At 42.8% G+C, this 21,443-nt stretch overlaps 1 protein-coding gene across 4 annotated transcripts in view; it reads right to left on the bottom strand.

Annotated features, from left to right (window-relative positions):
- The window catches only part of MAST4 (microtubule associated serine/threonine kinase family member 4), a 300,840-nt gene extending 279,403 nt beyond the window's left edge, over positions 1 to 21,437 (bottom strand). For all 4 annotated transcript variants that reach the window (XM_021379467.1, XM_021379469.1, XM_021379468.1 and 1 more), the window contains exon 1: positions 21,135 to 21,437. In XM_021379467.1, the coding sequence (XP_021235142.1) occupies positions 21,135 to 21,335 (201 nt within the window). In that variant the 5' untranslated portion in view covers positions 21,336 to 21,437. The remainder of the gene's footprint in view (positions 1 to 21,134) is intronic.

Raw genomic sequence — 21,443 nt, 5'->3', positions numbered from 1 at the left:
ATTTAGAGTATACAATTCTGTAAGCAAGCAGCCATGTTATATGCTACCTCAGCATGTTACTATTTATGATTTCTTTATGTAAGGTTTCTACACCAAACTGCCTTGAAGCACAATATACAAGCACTCACAGCAGCTTTTTCTGTTTCTGTGCTGTGACTATATTTTATCCTATATAGCTGTCAGGAGGATATAATTTTAAATTAACTCTTCTCGTCTTAGCTACTGCTCGCTTGGAAAGGGAGCATTTTCTACTTTATTTGGAACCACTTCTTTTGGGGAGTATCTGAATTTTTCCATTTAAAATAGCTTTATATTTGTTTAGATCGATCCATAGTATACTCAAAAACAAAGTTTAACCTTAGATATATGTGGATAAACTTGCACTAATTTTTTTTTTTTTTTAATACTGAATTTGCACAGAGATGTGCCATTCCAGCAAAAGGGAGAAAGTGAAGCTGTTAAGTATTACTCATTATCTGAGAGTCAAGCGCTCAAGCAATTGGCAAACTTAAAACAGATGTTCTCACTTTCAAGGGGGCTCAGTCCCCCAGTTTAGCAGAAGGGCACTTCCATCAAAAATAGCTGGTTTCTCCTGTAGAATGAGTAAAAAAAAAAAAAAAGCACGTTACTGAATTTGGAAGCTTCTTAATTAATTCATCCCCATCTCTCCCCTGCCTTACTCTCTATAATACCAGTAGCTTCATGAGGTGTCTGCAATATGCCTTTGTCCCTATATGAGACCAACCAGTCATCACTGCAGATTAGTAATGCAGCTCTGTTGGCAGAGAAAAGGGGAAGGACAGAAATTAGATATACATTTATGTTCTGAGAACGTGCTGAGAGGCCCAAATGAACTGTAACTGTAAATTAAGAAAAATAGTTTAGAAACAAGTAATGAAAACTGGCTTAATAAGAGGCATAAAATGAGACAGATTAGAAATGCCACCAACATCTTTTGGAAATGAGAGAGTAATGATTTTCCTAAAGTATTGGTATCATCAGAAACTTGATGGAATGAGCCTTTGTGCGCTCTTAACAAGTTACAGAAAAATGCAGAAAACATTTAACTGCTCTGGAGTAGGTATCAGACCCAGCTAAGCACAGATGTCTGTGGAAATAGTGATGGTTAACAAGAAGAAAGTCACTAAGATGACTAAGCCACATTACTTTACAACAATATGTGTACTATGATGTTTCTTCTGCTGGTTCCTGGACACACAGCCTTGCCATACTGAGGTTTCTTAACAGTAGCATTATTTATCTGTCTTCTCTCCCCCAGTATTAGAGTGACAAACATGCACAACAATTTTCAACCATTGAAAGAAGAAAAAAAAATTACAACATCCATCAAGAGCATGCTACTTCAACAGCAGGGAAACAGTCTTCTAACCTAAATTTGAATATATATGTCTGTTTATTTGTGGATTCAGTTTTGGCTTATATGACCAGGAGTTTCTTAACATCAACTATCAGGCTTGTGTGCAATATGCGTATTTCATCATTAATTCTAACACTATAATAGCTTACAAAGCACCAAGAGTTCATTTATAATGCAAAGAGAATAACCCATTTACCTCTCACATCAGTCAGGTAGAGGGGGAGTTAATTTATGCAGCCAAAAACCTGGAATTATCCAGGTTTTTTTTTTTTCCTAACAGAAGATAAATGTGCTAACAAAGTGGTCGTGACATTTCTGATGTCAATGCAGCTACAGAGAGACCAACAAAGCATGAACTTCAACTTGTCAGATCAAGAGGAGCCAATTTTCAAGCACTGCAGCTCTCAAAATTTGCACATCGTAAAAATATAGTTTTGATACTTGCTGTAGACGCATATTCCCAAACCTTTGTTCATAGTGTAATCCATCACTTCCAGTTCATTTCCATTTGGTTACAGTGCAGTAGGATTCCTCTGCCTACACTGTGAATTCTGGGCCAAACGTTTCCTCAATGCTCAGAGCTTGCCCAAAAACACAGATCTTCCCTTCCAAGCAACCTATCCTCAGCTAACGCATCTACCAACTTCTTCACCAAGTCTTATATTTTACAGCAGTATAATATGTGACAATATGACACTGTGAGGGGAAAAAGAAAAAAAAAATGCTGAGTTTCTTACATTTGAGGAAATACAAGGGTGAAACAGATAATTAAAGGCATGAGACCGAAGTCTTGCTGATGCCTGCTGCTGGAGCTTTAAAAGAAGAATACTTTAATGCTGTCACTGACTTTTTTGAGAAGCCTGCCACTAGTAGCATATCTAGAAACACTCCAGCTTCAGAATTACCTACTTCAAATAATAAAATCAAAAAAAGGAAAGAAAAAGGAATGCACAGAGCTGTATCTTTTTCCCTCCCGTGACTTAATGATCAAACAAATTCCTCGTAGGCAGATGCAATATGACAACAAGTACAATGGCTTAGAATATTTAATAGCAGTCTAATGCACTGTATCATCAAAACAGACATGGAAAACTAAAAATAGCAGATCATACAATTTTCTATGGCATTGCAATTAAGGTAGACAAATATTAAAGAAGTTATTTTGCTAACATTTGTCTACAAAAAAAATCCAGATTGTTGACCCTCCTATCCCCAATATAAAAGGTAAATAACCATGACTTAAAAATACTGTCAGCCTAAAAACCTTAATAGCAGCACACAGGACTGAGTCTTTTCATCAGTCACATCCACACATTTATAGTTTACTTGTTTAAAGACCTTACAGCATTTAAAATTCAATTTCTCTTCACTTATCCTAAATAAGTCTGTGCTCATATTGCAATAATTTGTCTGTACCTGATCCGAAGCATGCAGTCTAGATGCATGGATGTCTGTATGGTCCCATCCAGACCTGAAATCCTCACAATTCAACTAACATGTTATGAAGTCTGAATGAAGTTTCTGATCACAGCACCTCTGATCAGCCAGCAGCCTGAAAGGCAAACAGAAATCTACACCTGTATCTGTAGCAGGCTGTGATTAACATCAGCAGGTTACAGGTAATTTACTTTTGCCTTCATTTGGGAAGCTAACCTGAAAGTCAGTGGAAGGCAGGCCAGGGCTCTTGCAAGTTTATCACAATCCTGTCCCAACGCAGGCCCACAAGTAATGGATACACACTGCAAGAATCTTAAATTGAGAGAGGGGGATGGTACAACACAGAAATTAATGAGTGAGTGTATTTTCAGTTTCCAAGCTTCACAAATTTCACTTGCATTCATGAGCTCTTTACAACCCGAACGTGAATTTCTCAGCCACATTCACAACCAGTTTTTTGTAAAGACATTACAGGAGAGAAGATGAAATAAATTCCTTTCTCTTCCATTCCTCTGAACCTAGCCACTACCTCCACCCCAGAAACATGGTGTCTTCTTCAATTTTCTTGTCAATCAGTATCTCACCTTGGGTAGACAATCTGAACCACGCTATCTCAGAGAAAGTTGTCTGATTGCTGAGACAAATCCACTATGCTGTAACTTGCCTCAGCTCTCTCTAAGCTAATGTCAAGGTAGGAACTTGTCCCACGGTTTAACAACTTCAAATATTCATTACTCTTTTCAAATTCCTATCTGTGCTGAGGCAAGAGATATGTCATCAGAAGCAGATGGATTAGAGTTGTACTTCAGGAGTATCACTGTCCCATTAGCCAGCTGCGTGTATGAATGAATATGCAGCTGTTCCCTCTGCTTAGGCACATCGCTGGGTGACAAGAAGTTACCACTACATACAAGACCAATGGCAGCAGTTTGCACAAGAGCAGTTTGGTACCACTATGAATACTACATACTTGCCATTTGTTAGATAAGCACCTGTGCTGAAACACACAGCGCATACAGAGCCACAAGCAAATTTTGTGTGTGCATGCAAGGAGGTAAACATGACCATCCTAAACATCAGGTGACACACATACCTGACTTGTTGCAGTCTCAGGATACCTAATACAGACTGAAAAAGGAAAACAGCTAATGTATTCAGCCAGATCTGGAACAGACACACACTGAAGAAAAGCAAAAGCTCAAAGTCAACCAGTGGGCATCAATATACCTTCTCTAATGGAGCAACCAAATTAGGCAAGGTAACCAAGCTGAGAATCAGCAGTATGGAATTGTGTACGTTTCTGTTTTGTTTATTTCTTTTACTGTTTTTTCTCTGCAGTACAAAAGACAATCCTGGAAAAATTTTCAGTTTGGCTGTTGGGTTGACAGATGCCTCCAAATACCTCACCCCTCTTCAGAGTGCCACACTCATTTCAGCTTGCTGGTACAGCCACACACCTTTGAATAGTTTGTACACATAAATGTTTGCTAGCTCTGTTTTTCCTTTAGCTGAAGAGATCTTACAAGTACATACTCAAGTACTTGCTACTGACATTGCAGATGAAGTAACGGCAGTAGTGTTCCATGGAACTCATTAAGTTAGGCCAACACGAATAAGCCACTTTCCTCCGTGCTTGAGTAGCCAGACTACCACTCTTTTTAACACATCTTTGCAAAGGCAACTAGCTTTACTTTTTCAATACAGGCATTGTTACAAGACGTTCGTTGCTCTGAAAAGAACTTACATGATTTTACTAAAGCAGCACACACTGGTGGCTGAACTGAGGCAAGAACCAAAAGCCACTGAACAGAAAAACAGCAACAACTAGTTTTGGGGAAAATCAGCTAAAAATATAGTGGAGGAAAAAAGGTCATCTCCACGAAACCAATTCTGTTCAGTTTTAAGTACATAGCAAGGCCCTAGCGCAGCTGATAAATCTGCCACACTAGTGAACACTGCAGACTGAAGGCAAGCACAGGCCAAACAGAGAAGTGAAGGCAACAAATCATGGCTCCAGGCCCATGGCCACATATACCTGTTGCATCACGCCAGCAGCAAATCCAGCCACCACAGCAGAGTGCCCCCGGCAGGCACATCACACATGAGCCCTGGCTGAATGGCACCTTGCTCATTCAAACTCATCATCTTCCCTCATGCAGGAAGCTCTGCTTACCACCTGCAAGAAAAGGGAAAAAACAACAGGTTTCTCCTGTCTTTCCAGTGACATCACCAGTTAGGGAGGAGAAGCCTTGATCCAATTAGACCTGGAATTTTTATCCTGTCACATAAAAAAAGAGCATGGTTCCAGCCCACATGTCTTTCTACAACACAAGTCCTAAACTCATACACAAGTGTTTATTAAGCAGACCGGTTCATTTAAGATTGCCCAAAGGTTTTAAAATGGAAAGACTTGGTCATTAGAAAGCTGGAAAATCCTCAACTTATAGCTTATTAAGTTATGTAAAATTAAAAAAAAAAGGTTTAATTAATCTACCTCCCCATACTCCACACTCCTACTCTTAAGATACTTACAAGACTCATCTGTGACAAATACCACATATTTTTACAACAATGTTTGTTGAAATGAAAGTGTACAGCACACATACTGCTTTAACGACTTCTCAAATTACTACTCTTCCTAACCTGGACTTGCCCTCTCCTAGAGGAAAAAAAGCTATCCTTCGCCCAGAAGAACAAACCATCAGCATGAGGCTGCAGCAGCAACTACAAGGGTAAATCATGTCAGATAATCCAATTTTTCCAAGCCTCCTTTTAATCTAAGTATGCCACCTCATCATTAGACTTATTTTACCTTCTCTCTAAATAAAATCAAATAGCCTTCACTTCCAAGAAGTAAAGCCACTTTGGGTTTCTTTAAATGTAATTCTATATTACAATATCCTACCAGAGTTACTGTTTACTCTCAGTGTTCAAACAATCGGTGCTGCTCCTTACAAAATGACAAGTGACAGATGAACAGACACTGCAGCTCTGCAGGAACAACTGTAACAACTCCAGACTTCAGTTTGCTTATGGTCACTCCTATAGACCTCAGCAGCGCCAGTACCTACTTAGAATCACAGAATCACCAAGTTTGGAAAAGATCTGCAAGATCATCTAGTCCAACCATCCACCAATACTTAACCACTAATCCATGTCCCTTAGTACTAAATCTAAACACTTCTTGAATACCTTCAGGGACGGTGACTCAACCACCTCCCCAGGCAGCACATTCCAGTTCCTGACCACTCTTTCAGAGAAAAATTTTTTCCTAGTAGCCAACCTGAACCTCCCCTGGTGCAACCTGAGGCCATTCTCCCTCGTCCTATTGTTAGTTATGCAGGAGAAGAGACCAATCCCTACCTCATCACAACCTCCTTTCAGGTCGTTGTACAAGGCGATAAGGTCTCTCCTGAGCCTCCTCTTCTCCAGACTGAACAATCCCAGTTTTTCCAGCCACTCCTCCTAAGACTTGTGCTCCAGACCCCTCACCAGCTTCATTGCTCTTCTCTGGACACGCTCCAGGGCCTCCATGTCTTTCTTGTAGTGAGGGGCCCAAAACTGGACACAGTACTCGAGGTGGGGTCTCACCAGTGCTGAGTACGGAGGGATGATCACTTCCCTGCTCCTGCTGGCATCACTATTTCTGATACAAGCCAGGACGCCGTAGGCCTTCTTGGCCACCTGGGCACAACACTGGCTCATGTTCAGCTCAGCACTGACCAACACTTCCAGGTCCGTTTCTTCCATACAGTAACCCAGTCACTCTGCCCCAAGGCTGTAGCGTTGTTGTGGCCAAAGTGCAGGATCCACTTCATCTTGCTGAACTTCATCCCACCGGCCTCAGCCCAGCAATCCAGCCTGTCCAGATCCCTCTGTAGGGCCTTCCTACCCCTAGGCAGATCGAAACTTCCTGCCAACCTTGCATCATCTGCAAACTTACTGAGGGTGCACCCAATCTCCTTGCCTAGATAATTAAAGATACTAAACAGGACTGGCCCCAGTACCAACCCCTGGGGAACACCACTCGTGACTGGTCATCAGCTGGATTTAATTCCATTCACCACCACAACATCCCTAGGACTTCAGGGGAAAAAAAAAAGCTAGAAACACATTTTGCACATAACTTCAGTGACTGTATAAAAATACTGCATAAAGAAGTCAGAATTCTTCCCCAAATAAGCAGCCGCACAATTCCACACCTATTGCACATAACTAAATGTTAATGAAACCATTCTGGAGTCTGACGTAAGAGCTCAGTTCATTCAAAAACCGATATCACTGCTGCCACTTCCATCAGCTTTGCAAACAAGAAAATGCCTTCTCACCTGTAGTTATGCAGATATTACTTGATATTTAAATTAATTTACAGACTTAGTTATATGACAACAGCACTAGGCACACTCCGAGAAGAGGTACGGTTAAAGATGAGAATACACAAAGCCAAGAACCCTGCCTCAGTTACCAGAAGTGATGTTTAATGTGTTAAATTTATTTGACTGTAAACTCAGTTTATATAGCTTCATTAAGAAAACAAAAAAATCACCTGCAAAGTGAGCACAGATCCAGCTGCCATCATATCAGCTTCTTGAACATATACATAACTACATTTTTTTCCAGATAATTTCTTTTTAGAAAGTTTTTCAAATGCATTACATATACAAAGAATTGCAGTGGGTTGTCCTGTACCAGTTGCCAGAACCCCACCCAGTCACTCTCTCACTCCCCCTCCACAGAAGGAAGATGAAAATAAGATGGAAAGGCTCATGGGCTGAGATAAAGACAGAGAGATCACATATCAAAACAGGCAAAACCTGGGGGTCATGGTGGACAATAAGCTGGATGTGAGCCAGCAGTGCCCACTCGCAGCCTAGAACACCAACTATATCCTGGGCTGCATCAAAAGAGAGGTAGCCAGCAGGGAGAGGGAACTGGTTGTCCTCCTCTGCTCCGCCTTCATGAAGCCCCACCTGCAGTACTGCATCCAGGCCTGGGGCCACCAGAACAAAAAAAAAAAAAAAAACAGGGAGCTGATGGAGTGGGTCCAGAGGAGGGCCACACAGATAAACAGAGGGCTGGAGCACCTATGAAGAAGGGTTGAGGGAGCTGGATTTGTTCAGAGTGGAGGGAGAAGTTCCCAGGAGACTTCATGGCAGGCTTCCAATACTTAAAGGTAGCTTATAAACACGAGGGAGAGTGACTTTTTACATTGTCTGATAAGAGATAAGACAAAGGGGAATAATTTTAAAGTTAAGGAGTGGAAATTTATACAGGATGTGAGGGGGAAATTCTTTACTCAAGAGAGCAGTGAGGCACTGGTATAGAGAAGCTGTGAATGCCCCATCCCTGGAAGCACTCAAGCCCAGGGTGGATGGGGCCCTGAACAGTGTGACCTAGCAGTTGGCAACCCTGCCCATGGCAGGGGGCTGCACCTATAAGGTCCCTAAACAGAGCTGGAGAAGTGAGGTTTTGTCAGTCTGTAACACCTCATCTCTGCTGCTCCTTCATTCCCACACTTTTCCCCAGCATGGGCCCTTCCCAAGGCTTACAGTCCTTCTAGATAAACCTGATCCACCATAGTCCTCTCCACAGGCTACAGAGGAACCTCTGCTCAGCATCCAGAGCACCTCCTCCTCTGACCTCACTGTCTGCAGGGCTACTCCTCTTGATTCCCCAGTACACTGACTTTACCCTTTCTATGACATGTTTTCCTAGACAGACCACCAGCTTGGCTGATGAGCTCAGCTGTCGCCTGCAATGGGTCTGCTGGAACCAGCTATGTCTTGCACGGGGTGGCACTGGCCTCTCCTCACAGAGGCCTCTGCAGCTCCCATGCCAGCACCTGAGCATCTGCACCCACCGCTGCTGCAAGTACTGAGGGTTAAAAAAAATATCTGAAGAGGACTTCACTGAGAACAAGATGCACTTACTAAACCACAGCAAACAATGGATTTTCACAGGTGTTCCTGAGTACCAGATCTGGATTTCTGCTTTAGAGACCAGAAGAAGAAACACAGCCCACCATTTTGCAAGGCTAGATAGATTTTTGTTTATAAATGCTCTCAGCAAACTTGATCTGGAGCCACTGAGATCAAACTCTGTAAAACCAAGCTTTAGTCACTAACAGCACAAGACAGCAGTAGTGGCAGAGAAGCAAAGAAGGAAAACAGCACTTGATTTCTTTTGACAACTTCAGCCTGATTCAACAGAGCCTTAAAAACACCAGCACTGGGGCTGTGTGTAATCACACACAAGAGTCAATAATGAAGATTTGACTCAGCTGGTATATATGTCCAGTATGGTTTTTTGCTTTGTCACATTTTATAATTCTTAATTTTTTAGTTTTTAAGCTTATACTTCATGTCTACATTTCCACACAAAAGCACTTAGATGGATAATCACCAATGCATAAGAGCACTGGAATACTGCATGACAAGTACAATACAGTAGAAAAGAATGATAATTTTGATTGAGCAGATTTATATTCAGACCTGTGTGTACCTCTGTGCTTAGCTATGCTGTAGTACAATGCCAAGCACCCCATTACAGCACTGAAGTGCTCAGCATGTACAGGATGTCTCTGGGTGGCTGCAAGAAGTGTTCTGCCACATCACCTGTACATATACGCTCACCAGAATTAACTGCATTTAACTGCTACGTCTGTAGGAAAACGCCTTCAAGGTTGATTTCTTCCCACTTTCACTTGCATTATTTAGATCTTCATAAATCTATAGCTATACAAATCTTTCAGGAGGAAGTCTTAGAACCATCCTAATATGAAAGTAAATAAGAACAGCTATGCATTCTGCATATACCTTATGTAAATATACGTTCCATCACATCAAGAACAAATTCAGGAAGCTTCTTCTGAAGACTTCTGGTATATAAATGTCATTAATCCACTACAGAGCAAGTTATGTCCCACACACATGCATTAGAACTGCAGTGGTTTCAGTCCTTAAAGCCTGTGCTCTAGATTTATATTTACAGCAAACAGATATCCATTGCTAGGAGAATATATTTTGCCCACAAGTTTATTTAAGCAGCTTAACTGTCTTTATTTGGATGCTACCTGAACAACAACAAACACTGCACAATCACCAAGGCATGCTGCAGAAGGCTTCTGCTGGCAGTACTGTCAGAGATTAAAAGCAGGTCAAGCCGTTCTTCTTGCCCACATCTCTTAAAGTGTAAGGCAAACAATGTAATTTCTCCATGTTTACTTATATGCATATATAACATCTTTAAGGATTAATATCATATGCAATGGTATTGCTTTGTCTCCTAGGAGACAGGCAAATCTGTTTAGAAATGACTATGCCTAAACATAGGAAGAAGCTGCCAAGGAGTTACTGTGTGTAGGAAGAACGTTCCTGTTAAAAATCTAGGCAGAAATCACAGACAGAAATCACAGCCTTTGACAGGCAAGGCATCTAGAAGGTGGATTATCAAACTCAAATCTGAACAGAAAGGATTAACACACCAACCACCTGCTAATTCTCTCATGAAAGCATATTACTTCAACAATAATCAATGAAGACAGAGATGAACAACTAATTAAAAACACCACACCACACCCACATGCACTCCAAACAAGTCAGTGAGGCTCCAACCGCCCAGCTGGCAAGTCCCAAAGTATACCCAATTCCTGTACGACTGGCAGCATGCTAAAACATCAGCCCACTGCATCACATGAAAGATAGCCTGAAGGCAGTACCCCCAAAACATGTACAGTGTGAATGCAGTTTCAGGTACAGCTGTTTCATTCAGCTAATCCATCCCCCACACACAGAGTTACTTGCTTCCAAGGGACAGACTGTCGCACTTGTCCCACTTGTTTTGTAGGAAGAGCATTTCCTTACATCCTTACTCATGTAAGGCTCATCTCCAGACAGCCATAGCATCCATTTTCCTGAAGCCGCACACAAGAAATTTCCGCATCAAATAACTTCTCTGCAATGCAATCCATTAAGCTCCCATATGGAAAGAATTAAAGGAAAGGCATTAATGTAATCAGAGGGAGAACAACTGCATTTACGGTTTTTTTTGTTTCTAATAAAGCAACTGTTTTTAAAAGAAATGCAAAGAGCATGCAAGGTTTCAGTAAATGAAGCTAGCTACAGGTAAGAATCTAACACACATGCTGAAAAACATTCCTGACTTGGCCCAAGTTAGAGCCCAATACTGAGTTTGCTAATTCCGACTCTTTGTTTTCCAGTGACAGGTCTGTGACTTGATGTATCCACATTCACCATCTGCAGTTTCTGGAATTTACTTTTTCTTAATATAATTCCCATGTCAAGAAAACACTACTTAAGAGCGTCACATTGGGAAAACAGACCTGGAATTAAAGCACTTTAGCTCTTAAAGATGTAAAAACTGTCTCTCTTGGCTTGTAGGTCACAAGGGCACACACAAGGCTACTCCTCTGCTGTGTGCAAGGTACATCGAGGCAGCCCCTGGCACAGCTGCTCCCTTGAGCAGCATGCAGGTGAGCTAAACAGCTGGGAAGCGCAAGCCCCATCTTAAGTGTTTACTGACATACCAAAGTTCAAATGCAGTCTTTCTCCTCACCCTCAAGTTTACACCTGAAGTGCCTGATGGTGTGGCTTTTAGTTTTTATATTTTTAACATGCAGTCAATTTGTGTCTAATGTCCCTCCTACCATAATGCTAATAGCTACATGTTTTGAAGCATAAGAATTATTGAAGACTATGGAGGTTTTCCTCTAGGGTATGTCAACCATCACAGCTTTACCCTACCTGCAGCTCTTCTACTTTGCATGACTAGAGCTTTTGTGTGTAACCGTTAGTTTCAGTTGCTTCAATCTCAGTCATTAATTATTACCCTGATGGGAACTTAAATCTAAGCATTTGAGTTGGTATGGAAGCAAATGAGGGGAAATCACAGAAATAGCTGCCAGATGGGAAGGTAATACTAAGCACAGAGTGATGGTGCTGTAAGCCACTACAGATTTTCTTCAACCTATTGTCATCTTCCTGAGAAGAGCATATATCTAACAACTACCTAAATACAGCCTTTGTTTGCATACATATGTTCATGTGCTCTCTCAGAAGAATTCAGTGCAACTCCAAGCCCAAGCTGTAAGCTCAACTCATAGCCTATGGCTCAAGAGACTCAAGAAATACCACGTCAATGACTGTCACTGTCCCACAGTGACCAAGCCAAAAAATGATGTGCTCAAGTTTCCCTCCTTGCTGTTTCAGCTTCTGAGTCTATAATTTAGACATATGTTTTATAATAACATGGACCGAGCTGCACATTCAAAACAATACCCCGCTTACTGCAGGAAATCAGCAGCAGCTTTAATTGTAGAACAGGCCCTTAAATGGTGTAACGTTATCACCACTGCTCCACAAACACAACAAACAGTGTTTGAACAAGGGAACGAACCACAGATAATACATAAAAACACCTCCTGATGGTTTACACTAGCCTATGTACTTATCAAAACTATAAAGACCCAGTTGAGCTACAGGCTTTTCCATGACTTTCTGTAAACAGTCTATTCTGTTAGCTAGGTCAGAACACCATGCATCTGGTACATTACCTCCTGCCCTTCCCTGTCATGCACAAAATCTGAAACACTGCATGAAAGGGATCTGAGACGTTTTTGTTATATGGCCTGAATAACAACGTTACAATGAAAGCACCCACTGCACTGTAGGTACAGCATCACCACGTTCTAGTAAAAGTTTCCTGAGGTAACAATGAAAATCAAATTAGCAATTTAGTGCAGTAGTTCATCTGCTCCATTCACCCACAGCTCTCTTCCTCATGGTTGCCAGGCTATTGAAAACAACATGATGATTAGTAGTCCAGGTGCAATTAACTGTGCAGTCCTGCAAGCATGGCCTCACAAAGTAAGTTCATCACTCAGTATATGAACACTACCTTCTGGGAATTAAAAGAAAAATTAAAAAAATAAAAAGAATATAATGAGATAAACACCATCATTAAAATGCAACACCACAAAATGCCACTAACACACAAGATCCTTTGCCAGGCAACAGGGAAATCATCTCTTGCTTTGTTATATAGGTAGCCATCCTATTATCAGTTACTTTCATCCACATTTAACATTTAATCATTTTGGAAGAATTTTTTATAGTTTGCAAAAAAAAAAAACAACAACAACAAATATCCTTTATCAGTTCAAGACCATGGGTCAGTTAAGGGGAAAAAAAAAAAAAAAAGATAGCATTATTCCCTGGTTCCCACTCAAAACCTAGAGGCACACAATAAAGAAAGGCTGTGGCAAGGGCTACCAGACTGTTTATACCATAGAACACTTAAACCCCTGACATAATTGCAGTTCGCCTCTGGGCAAACCAAACTCATCCACTTAGTTATATTTGTACAGGAGGGCAACGTGCTCATCCCACTGCTTCCTGGCTACGCAAGACAACTTTTCATCCGGAATTGTGATCACAGTATTCCTCTGCTACAAAAGAATCTGTAGAACTACTTGGATCTGCAAAATAAAAGTGAAGTCTCTGGCTTGATATCAGGGCAGAGTTTACCACCACTCTCCTACATCATTTTTGCCTTCTCAGGGAGCTTGCCCTTAAGTACCTGCACCTCTTTCCTTCTCTATCATTTCATACAGAGCTACCAACATCTCATAATTTTCAGCACTCTCTCATCAGTCTCTCATCACTCATACATCATAAAGCCTCAATAACACTCAACTATGAAAATCTTGTTTTAAAAAGAACTTTAAACTCCACAGCTGAAAGAGAAGAACTAAAATAAATTTAAAAAAAAAACCACACACACACTAATCAAATCTTAAGGCTGAAGGAAGAGACAGAACAAAGTTTGGACTGTAGATTTAATTTGAAGCCTATATTGGAATTTTTAAAGAGGCTCTGCAGAGACTGAACAAGCCATTTTCCAGTACAGCATTTGAATGCGTGAATGGGCAGACAGACAGAACCTGTCTCCCAAATTCCTAACAGGCATCCACTTCACTGTATTGAGTATACAAAAGCTGCCTGGTGTCAGAGCAATTCTGGCTAAGGAAACTTTAACAGAAAACTTTGCTCACATTCCTAGTTTTCTCATCACACCTCTCGTATGAGTCTCTTAACTCTGCATTTCAGATTCTTGTCTTTAAAATAAGGGTAAATACCTTCTCATGCCTTGCACAGAAGCATGTTGCTGGTTAATGTTTGCCAATACAGTATAACTCAAATAGCAAGATAATAAACCATGTAAATTGATAAACCACTGTAAATTCTTGAGCATGGCAATGTTTGAGGCTGCACCTATGCTTTGGGGAGCAGGAGGGAAGGAGCATAACATGCAACAAAACCGAGAGGAAAGAGATCCCATTACACAGATTCTCACAGTAAAAGGCTTTCTAACTGCTCAGCTTGCTAGCTCAACTATCTTCTCATTTACATTGCACTTGACAGACCTCATACTTCATGCCTCCAGACCTAGGACTCTTTCAGCCCTTTGTGTAAAGACAACTTCACACAAACTGTTACTGGCAGAAGTGCAGCCGCATCATATGGAGCTTCCTCACAGTACAAGAAAAGCACCATGCTGTTGTGTTCCTTGACGCTCAGTTCAATGTAGCATACACTCAGCCAAAGTGCCATCAAAGCAAAGGCACAGATGTCACTGGACTGAAGTCCTCCTCCACATACTGAGGAAAAGATCTTTACAGAAATTACGTTCCTCCGCATTTGATTTCAGTTGAACATACAGACATGGGGTCCTGAAGACTAGCTTCACAATCATTTCCCCTTTCTTGTAAAATTTAAAGGGCACAAAAAGCCCAACCTTTTTTAGGAAGGCATACAAATTTTGTTCTGAAGACTGGAATTATCACCTCCTTCTTCTATCTCCATAGGAGACTTTCAAGTGCCCACCTCCCTCTGGCACATGAAAACAGATAAGCAACTCAGCGCCTGAATCTGCTTCTTTAGCTCCCACTTACTCCAAGTGAGAAGGGAGATATTCTAGTTATAGGATTATTTATGCCTACCAAATGTCTTGAAAACAATCTCCAAAGAGCTGCAAATATTGCTACTATCATACAAACAATCTAGAATCTCAGGCAACACCACAGGTAACACAACAGTGTTAGATAAAGCCCACATCCATGAGTCACTCCCCTCCCAGTGTGTTTTCGGGATACATCTGTACTGGGTTTACATGGAAATGTTTTGGTGGTGGGGAAGTAGCAGAGGCGGCCTCTGCAAGCAGAGCGCAGCAGCTGCTCCATGGCAGATGAGAGCCAGCTCCAGCTGCTCCAGAAGGGAACTATCACTGGCCGAGCTGAGCCATGAGCAACGCTGGGAGAGCAGATTTAAGATAGGGGAAATATGCTGCACAACAGCAGCTAGGAGAGAGGAGTGGGAAATGTGAGAGAAGCAGCCCTGCAGGCACCAAGGTCAGTGCAGGAGGTGCTCCAGGCACGGAGCAGCAGCTCCCTGCAGCCCAGGAGAGGCCCACGGAGAACCAGGCTGTCCCCTGCAGCCCACGGGCACCGCACGGAGCAGATCTCCCGGGCAGCCACAAAGGAGCCCACGGTGCAGCAGTGGCTGAGGCCTGGAGGAGGCACCGCTCACGGAGAGCACCGCAGGAGCAGCCCCGGGCCGGAGCTGCAGCCCGTGGGGAGCAGCCCGCGGTGGGGCAGGAGGGCTGGGGCAGCTGCCGCCCATGGAGACAGTGCCGGAGCTGCTCCTGAGGGTGGGCCCCGTGGTACGGAGCCGTGTGGAGCAGTGCCTGCAGAGCTGCGGCCGGTGGGAAACCCACACAGGACCAGCTGGGACAGGACGGCATCCCGTGGGACGGACCTACGCGGAGCAGCGCAGAGCGGCCATGAGGAGCGGCAGAAAGGAAGCGTTACGGACTGACCGCAGCCTCCATTCCCTGTTCCTCTGTGCTGCTCCAGTGGAGACAGAAGAGGTGGATGGGAGGAAGGTGTTTTTTCGTTCTCGCTGCTCTAGTCTGTTAGCGGTAGGCAACAAACTGCATCAGTCTCCCTTGTCCTGAGTCTGTTTTGCCTGTGACAGTAATTGCTGAGTGATCTCGCCGTCCTTACCTCATCCCGTGAGCCTTTTTCTCACCATATTTTCTCCTTTGTCCTTCTTAAGAAGAGGAGTGTGACAGCAGCCTGGCGGACACGTGGTGTCCAGCCAAGGTCAACATACTACATCAGCATGCATGCCTTACAATGTTACTTCAAATTTTGGGCAGGACAGAAACATACATTCTTTGTATTAGAAACAAAGTGTTTTAAATGACCGTTGAGACAGACCTACAGATGCAAGTTGTGTAGTATTTAACTTTGAATGTAAGTTATCACAAGCATATATAAAAACAAAGACAGTGCTGTTCTCTGGCTTACATGACGAAAACAGTTTGCAGCCTGCACTAGACTAGATGAGTGTTTAGTTAATCCCACTGCAATCACACTTACACAGAGAAATATATATTTTATGACTGCATTACTGTTCCTTAGTGTGATCTAAAGATCACACTCTTGCAATTAGGCAATTAATCTCCAGATAGCTGCAGCATTCAGAGTGTACTTCAGCAAGGAATGATCCATCACTGTCAGAGACAAGAATGTCTGAAACACTTGAAAGAAAAAAAAAAAAGTCCCATGATATCTCCTACACTGTTAAAGCATGTACACAGTTAGCACTTTGGCAGGACAAGCACAAGTAGAGAAAGAAAACCAATAAAAACATCACCACCAGCTGGGTCACAGTGACAGAAACGCAACCATCTCCACTACAAATGGATGCACACATAAGCATTACCACCATTCATTACTTACTTAATGCATTTTATTTCTCCCTTCCCCCCCCCATTACAGTTTTGTTGGGGTGAAGATCTGGCAGACAATCTGTGATGCAGGAGGTACTGTAGCTCTCTAGCACACATATGCTTAAGGACAAATGTGTGAAAGAGCAGTTTTCAGAGCAACACTCTTCACCACCCCTGCTACCTTGCTACAAATACTTTCACACAGAAACTTAGCTTCCCAGTAACAAATTCCCATCATACATTCCTCCTGAACCCCCAACAGATTGGGCTATGAACAACAAGAACGTAGATGGAGGTGTTTCAATATAAGCAACAACAGATACAGCTCTTGCACTTCTCTTTTTACACAGTGAAAGATTTTTTTTAACACATGATACTAGATAGTGAGGGGAAAACAGAATAATCCACATCAAAATCCAGTGGACATTTTTCATCAGAAATCCTTTCTTTTCATGTTGCTTATTTTTTCAGCATATAACCAATGTTCATCAACTCTGACAGCCACTTTAATATAAAAGATTTAATTTACAGAGCAAGAATTAGAATTGCGAACAAAATAATCCCCGTTTTTATGAGGTAAGTATCTACAATACCTAAAATAATGAAAAAGAGGAGTCAGTATGGTAATTCAGAAGATGCTGGGAGGGTAAAAGCTTTGGAACCACAGCACATTGTTGTCACAGTCTGAAAAATGGCAAAATATAATTCTCTCTAAAAAACTACTGATCCTCCCAGGTTGCTATTTTGCAATGGTAAGCAAAGTGTTTTCCCAGCTACTATGATAAGGTTTGCAGAAAAACACACTCTTTCTGTAGATCAGCTGACAGAAAGGGAGAAAAGACAACTCTGAAACAGTTCAAATATCAGATCCTTTATATTACTGAAATAGACAAGCCTGACTTCATTCATTTTTTCTTTTTTTTCTTTCTTTTTTTTTTTAAGATACATGATTAACCCAAGTGAGCTCTCACCTGCCCTCTGAAACAAGATTTGGAAGCCACCATCTACAAAGAACACATCCCATGCTCAACTGAAAGACTGTAGAACATTCTGAATGAAAGGAACTAATGCAGTCAATGACATCTGGCACCATTTGCTTCAATAAGCCTCATAAAACAAGCTTCCTGTTCACAGGCTCTTTTTATGCCAAAAGGAAGACTAGTGTACAGATAGTAATGCAGCAGAATGGAAGATAGGAAAATTCTGGGGCACTTTGCATTTATCCCTTTCCACATAATTCCATTCTGGTGTGGTCTCGTAAGGCAGATAGGTACACTATACAGAGTGTATCTATCATGCATTCTTCACCATGCGGTCCCAATCTTGCCAGCTTCCATCAGCACAGTTAGTCACTCACATCACAATAGAACAGGCAAATAATTTGCTCAAATTCATCTGAATTCCATGCATTTGCTATCCACAGTGTTGCCGTGCATTGAGATTCCAGAAGCAAAATCTTCCTGCAAGATTAAAGCTGGGTTTCATTTTCATGTCTCCAAGATCTCAGAGTAAGATACCAAAAACACTTTCCCAACTAGTGGTCATAATCTTGTAACCTACTATTTCCTGTTGCGTACATGAAATGAGAGGAAAGACTGTTTTTCTTTGGTTCTCTTTTTTTTTTTTCCATTCTCCTCTTAAAGTGAAGTTTATGGATGAAGTAACAAGAATAGAAAAAAAGTGATTTACCTTCTCTTCCAACCCTAACACTCTCTGCCCCATTTTCCTCTCAGAGTTAATGCTTTCCATCTATCTATCTTTCAGTCCTACATATGAATTCCGGGACATAGAAGAAACAGTCCTGCTCTAAATGACAGCAATGACTTTTCTTCACTGAGCTAAAACCAAATATTCACATCATTCTTCAGATATGAATATAAAAATCATGCCACATCACAAACTGCAAGAGCAACCTGGGCTATATAAACAATAACTTCACTGTAGAGAAATCTGAAGTAATCCTCCTGTTCTAGTCAGCTCCGGCAAGACCTAACTTAAGAGTATCAGTATCCTGTTTTTTGATGTTACACTTTTAGACAGATGTGACCAGCTGGAAGGAGTCCACAAGACAGCAGTGAGAATGATCAGATACCTGGAAACACATGCAATAGGAAAAGATTAAAGGCACTGGAGATGTTTAGTCTAAAGAAAAGGTCTAGGAGGAGGCAAGGTCAGAGTTGTCAAGTGTATTATACACAGTGTCACAGGGAATAAATAGTTCTACTGGAACAGCACATGAACTGTATGGGGAAATGTACATGTTTTCTGATTACTCGCTTTAAAATTATTTTCAAACTAAATCTATACGCTGTGCTTCTAAAGAATATACTGACAGCTGAAGTGGCAGCAAAAGTAGTACCAGGACAGCTGGCTTCATTGCTGTCTGAAGGACACCGCACAGGAGTGACAACAGACTTCTACTAAGCTGGCAGCAGCAACAAGGAGGGGGCAAGAGGAAAAATGAAGCCTGGGACAGCAGGACCAGGTGCTGGAGCTCTGTGAAACCAAAAGTACTCAGAAGACAGAACGCCAGACAGGACAACCACATTTTTATTCTGTGGAAGTAATTAGTGGGATGTCAATGTGAAAATGGGATCTTCCAGAACTTCTCTCAATGCTCAACTTTTGGCAGGCAACACACAAAGGCTGAAACCATCTGCACGCTCATCTCAAACCTTACTCTTGTCTTTCACCACTACCCTCACAGGTTTCAGTGCGCAGGTAATACTGATGATATCTCAGCTTTAAATCAGTACGCACTGGTTCATTTCTGCACTCTTCTGCATTTTGGTGTCCTTGTACAAAAAATGGTGATTACAGAGGCTGATTTGTCAGGTGGCTCTGCAGGCAGGCAGGTATTCAGCTGCAAGCTCTTACTACCCCAAAATGGAAGGACTGGCAAAACCAAAGCACAAAAACACATACAAAAACAGGTTTATCAGGTAATGAAGCAAACCAGAAGGAGGGGAATAGAGAGGGAGAAATAACGTTATATATTCCAAATAACCTTTCCCCACTACATTAGAATGAGTTTGTGTTGGTCTCTTCCAGTATCATGAACTGCAGATGAGGTACCTGATTGACCACATAGAATTGGCAAATTCCAAAGAACTCAGCGTTGACTTCTTTCTTATCTTCCCTGTATTTCAAAAGGTGCCTGTAACTCATCTCCAAAGTGCATGCAGAAATAACCAGCCCCGCCCAGAAGTCAACCAGCCTGCCAGTGGCTGCTAACCAAACAGGCAGCCTCTGTGTGTTCTGCACAGCGCTGTGCAGACCCAGCAGCCAAGCGCCCAACCAGCCAACACCACACTCCAGTGAGCACAGCCTCCAGTGTGTGTGCAAGACCTGCTGAGAAGACGGCCATATTAATTACCTAACAGTGTGCACCATCCCAACATCAGCCACAGAGCTTGGGCTGTCGGGGGAATAAAGCAATGTCACGGCTCTGTGGAAAAAAAAAATATGGTAATAACAACGTTCATATACCCTCATGTATTCTTCTACCACTACTACCATGAATAATGCTCTGCACTCTAAATCCATTCCACCCTTCATGGGTGGAAGCTGATTCAAGTTTGTATATCTGAAGGAAAAGCAGGGAATAAAGACAGTTTTATTCAAATCCACATCACCACACTGCAGTACAGCTGTATTAACTGAACAGAGGTGGCACCAGTGGGTGCAGGAGGGCACAGGAGCTCCATCAACAACCCATCAGTGTGGAGGGAGAATTCCCAGCAACCACAGCCAAACAAGCTACACATAATTCCTGCCCGTGGGTCGCAGGGCATTGAATAAAGAAATATGACCGAAAAGGAAATTCAGAAGTTGTCCATAGTAAGAGGGAACTCTGCCGTGCACTTAGGTGGGCACACAGTAGTCAGCAGAGGCAATGGGAAGCAACAGCCAAGCAGAATAACATGTGTGGTGTGGGGATGAGGAAAGAAACACCTTCAAGGAGCACACACCACGCAAATACAATAAAAATGCTGTCTCAGGCACAAAAGGGTGATTGTGCTGTACTACAGGCTTTTGGGTTTGGGATTTTATTCCAAACGTGTATTACACGACATTGCAGCTGGACCAGAAGAGCAGAGGCACAGCACGCGGAGCTGCTATCACGTACAGATCTATCACCCACGGAGCTCTGCCATAATCCACGGGCTGTCAGCTGTTTTAGCTCTCCTAAAAGGATTACCGTAGTTCAGGAGCCTTGCCCATCACTTCCGTCTGACATTGAGGAGTTTGCTCTAGAGCAACGCTACCCAAAGGTGATACGCTAGCATCAGCAGGATTGCCTTCAACAACACACACTCCCGCCATATAAATAAATATATATGTATATACAATGAAAAATAGAAATATCCTGAGAGCCGCAAGCCCCTCGCTCCAGCACGGCAGCCAGAAGAGGCAGGGGCAGCAGCCGAAGCTGCGGAGCACGGCACCGGGGCTCGCAGCCGCCCCGTCCCACGCCGTGCCGAGCCGACCCGCTCACCACGCGCACCTCCTCATCGCGCTCCTCCAGCGAAGCATCGTCCTCGTCCGCACGCCCGCCGCGGCTCACCCGTTTCTCGCCGGGAGCCGCCGCCGCCCCGCCGCCGGGCTCTCCTTCTTCGGACAGAGTTTCGGAGCCGGAGGAGGAGCCGGAGCAGGAGGAACCGGCGGCTCGCGGCCGCTCGGCAGCCACCGAAACTTTCTCTGCCATGGCCGGGAGCTCCAAGCGTACCCACTGCACCCCGCCGCGCTGCTCCGAGCCGGACCGAAACGCACCGCGTTCCCCGGGCGGCGGGAGGCGGTGAGAGGCAGGGCCGGC

The sequence above is a fragment of the Numida meleagris genome, chromosome Z (assembly GCF_002078875.1).
Source record: "Numida meleagris isolate 19003 breed g44 Domestic line chromosome Z, NumMel1.0, whole genome shotgun sequence".
In the NCBI taxonomy this organism is placed as follows: Eukaryota; Metazoa; Chordata; class Aves; order Galliformes; family Numididae; genus Numida; species Numida meleagris.
Note: the sequence above shows the minus strand (reverse complement) of the source record. Positions and strands in the feature narration are given on the sequence as shown.